Genomic DNA, 2,636 nt, shown 5'->3' with positions numbered 1-2,636 from the left:
TTTAACATGTTAAACCAAAGATCATGAATACCCCTATAGTAGGCGGTAGTAGTATAACTTATAATGTTTTTTGAATCAGCCATACAATAAATATTGCATCTGTTGCTAGGTGATGACCAAAGCCCCATTGGAATGCATGTGCAGACCTTGCACATCTGTCGAAGAGAGCGCTGTCATTCCACAAGAGATTGCAGGACTTACTGACGAGGGGCCCCTCAACCAACACTTTATGAAGCCTCAGTAGCCTTTAGCCCGAAACAAAAAAACCATAAAAGAAGAATTGATGTCTTGAAGGTTATATTTTAAGATAGGAAAAGCCACAGACCTACACTTTCTTCATTTCCATGCTAAAGGTCTCAAAATGGCTGTGATTCTTAGAAAATTAAATCAAAATAATTAATAGATAATTGTTCCATCAAGAATACTGTAATATGATCGAACAAATGTATACAACAAATTAATAAAATAAAAAATGCTAACAAACGTTTAAAATATATTTCTATAACAATTACATAAAATTAAAAAAAGTATATGACTGATTAAAATTGTAAGTGTATTCCATTAAATGTTTATGTATGTATTAAAATATAAAAATTTACAAAATAACCATTTCTTTTTTTAATTATATAATTAGTTCGAAAAAATCTTAATGTAAAATAAAAATTAGATCTGATGGAATTATGAATTACATTGTAGGACTTCTATAAGATGGAAATAGAACAGCTTGTATTTAAATGACAATTTTTTAATGTAACAATAAATTATTTAATTAATTTCCTTTACTAAGTAGTTCAATAATCAATCAATTATAATTTACCTTATCATACAGAACTAAACATTTAAAATGCATTTAACATAGAAAAAAAGATATATATTGCTGCACTTTACTGAAATTCCAGGATAATCCATTCTTTAAAAAAAAATTGTATGACCAGTGTTAAAGCCACTTCAAATCGACTGTCTTTTTGTTGGAAGCCTTTAAAATGAACAAACAACTAGCTGGTTCGGATTAAACATTTATTTGGTCAATTTAAACATTTGAAAACTTTTTATTTTATTTATTTATTGATCTTTACAACTGTATAAAAAAATACAACCAGTAAATTTGATCATAATGACATAATGATATGATACAAGATGTAGAGAAACTACCTAGTAGTAGAACTCTAAAAACAGTTTACAATATAAGGTCACGAGGCCATCTTCTTTTCAGGCCCCTCGGAGGATTGCCAGGAATGGAAGAGGAAGCAAGGTTAGAAACGAGTGGGTTTGGGTGGTTAGGGAGTACATTTGAAAACTAAAACTAAAATAAGCAAAATATGACTAGAACAATGAATACAAGTAAAAAAAAAAAACAATAAACAAAATAAGACTAGCTAAATATATTATGAAAACAAAATAGACAAATTTACTACAACAAAAAATAATATAAATATATAAAATAAATACTGGTCGACGAAAAGTTGATCTACTCCGCTTGGACAGAGGAAGATATGTTGCTTGTCGAGGTGTGTAGGTTGCAGCTAAATACACCGCTGCAATGGTCCAAGGTTAGTGCAATTAGTCCAAATATCCAAAAGTCAAGATGGCCACACTGACACTTATTAGAGGCAGACAGGGTCTACTTATATTAATGTATTAGGCGAGCCGACTAATTAACAACAATTTATAATTATGAGAGATAGTTGACCGTGGATGATGAACGAGGAGAAGATGGTTGGGGGTGCGGTAGTTATGTATCAATGATAAAGACAAATAAGTTGGATTAACCTATTTTTAATGTGTCAACGTTTCGGCTAGAGTTTCTAGTCTTCTTCAGGGCTAAAAACAGAACAAGGTAACAACCACAGTAAGTATAGAAAAAGAAAAAAAGAAAAAAGAAAGTATAAACAGAATAATTTTACACATAAAATGAATAATTTTACAAAATAATAATTAATAAAATGAAGTGATGAGAGAAGCGGGAAATAAAATGTATACATAGCTAATTGAAAAAGTGGGTAAAATAACATAATTAAGGAAATGAAATAAAAATGAAGTTATATAATGCAAAGAAGTATGAACATATTAGTTATAATTAATTTAAAAATAGAAATATGAAAAGAAAATGAAAATTGAGAGGAAGAAAATATATGTAACAATAATAGATGATAAAGAGACGAAATATAAGTAAAGTATACCAAGAAATGAATAGAACAAAAAAATTCTGAAAACACCAATAATAATATAGTGAACAAAACTTATAACGCGGGTAAGGAAAATGAATAAAAAGGAGAAAATAAAGGGTAAGAGTAAAATAAAGAAAGGGGAAAGAAAACAAAAAACTAACCTGTACACTTGAAAATCAAACGCTTAATGGATACTGCGCTAATGACGGCCAAACTCAGAATTAAAAAAGCCGTTAAAAGAATGACTAAGTTTTTTTTTTTTAAAAAAAAAGAAAACGTTACGAGAGGGTGAAAATAAAAAATAAAAAGTAGAAAAATTTAGAGGAAGAAAGCGGGTGATGACAAATGGTGATAGGAAGAGTTAAAAATATATACGAACCAACGAATTACAGAATAACGAAGTACCGGAAGATGACAGACCATCATATTTGACTAAAATAAAATAAAATAAAAAAATAAGTAAAAAAA

General features: G+C 28.9%; 1 protein-coding gene across 1 annotated transcript in view; it reads left to right on the top strand.

Moving 5' to 3' along the window:
* The window catches only part of Burs (Bursicon), an 8,640-nt gene extending 8,061 nt beyond the window's left edge, over positions 1-579 (top strand). Inside the window, exon 4 of the mRNA XM_014420339.2 lies at positions 110-579. Within this exon, the coding sequence (XP_014275825.1) occupies positions 110-244 (135 nt within the window). The 3' untranslated portion in view covers positions 245-579. The remainder of the gene's footprint in view (positions 1-109) is intronic.
* Positions 580-2,636: the final 2,057 nt, after the last annotated feature.

Source organism: Halyomorpha halys, unplaced genomic scaffold (genome assembly GCF_000696795.3).
Source record: "Halyomorpha halys isolate HHAL.00 unplaced genomic scaffold, Hhal_1.1 Scaffold268.1, whole genome shotgun sequence".
In the NCBI taxonomy this organism is placed as follows: Eukaryota; Metazoa; Arthropoda; class Insecta; order Hemiptera; family Pentatomidae; genus Halyomorpha; species Halyomorpha halys.
The sequence above is the reverse complement of the archived record's forward strand: the minus strand, read 5'-3'. Positions and strand labels throughout refer to the sequence as shown.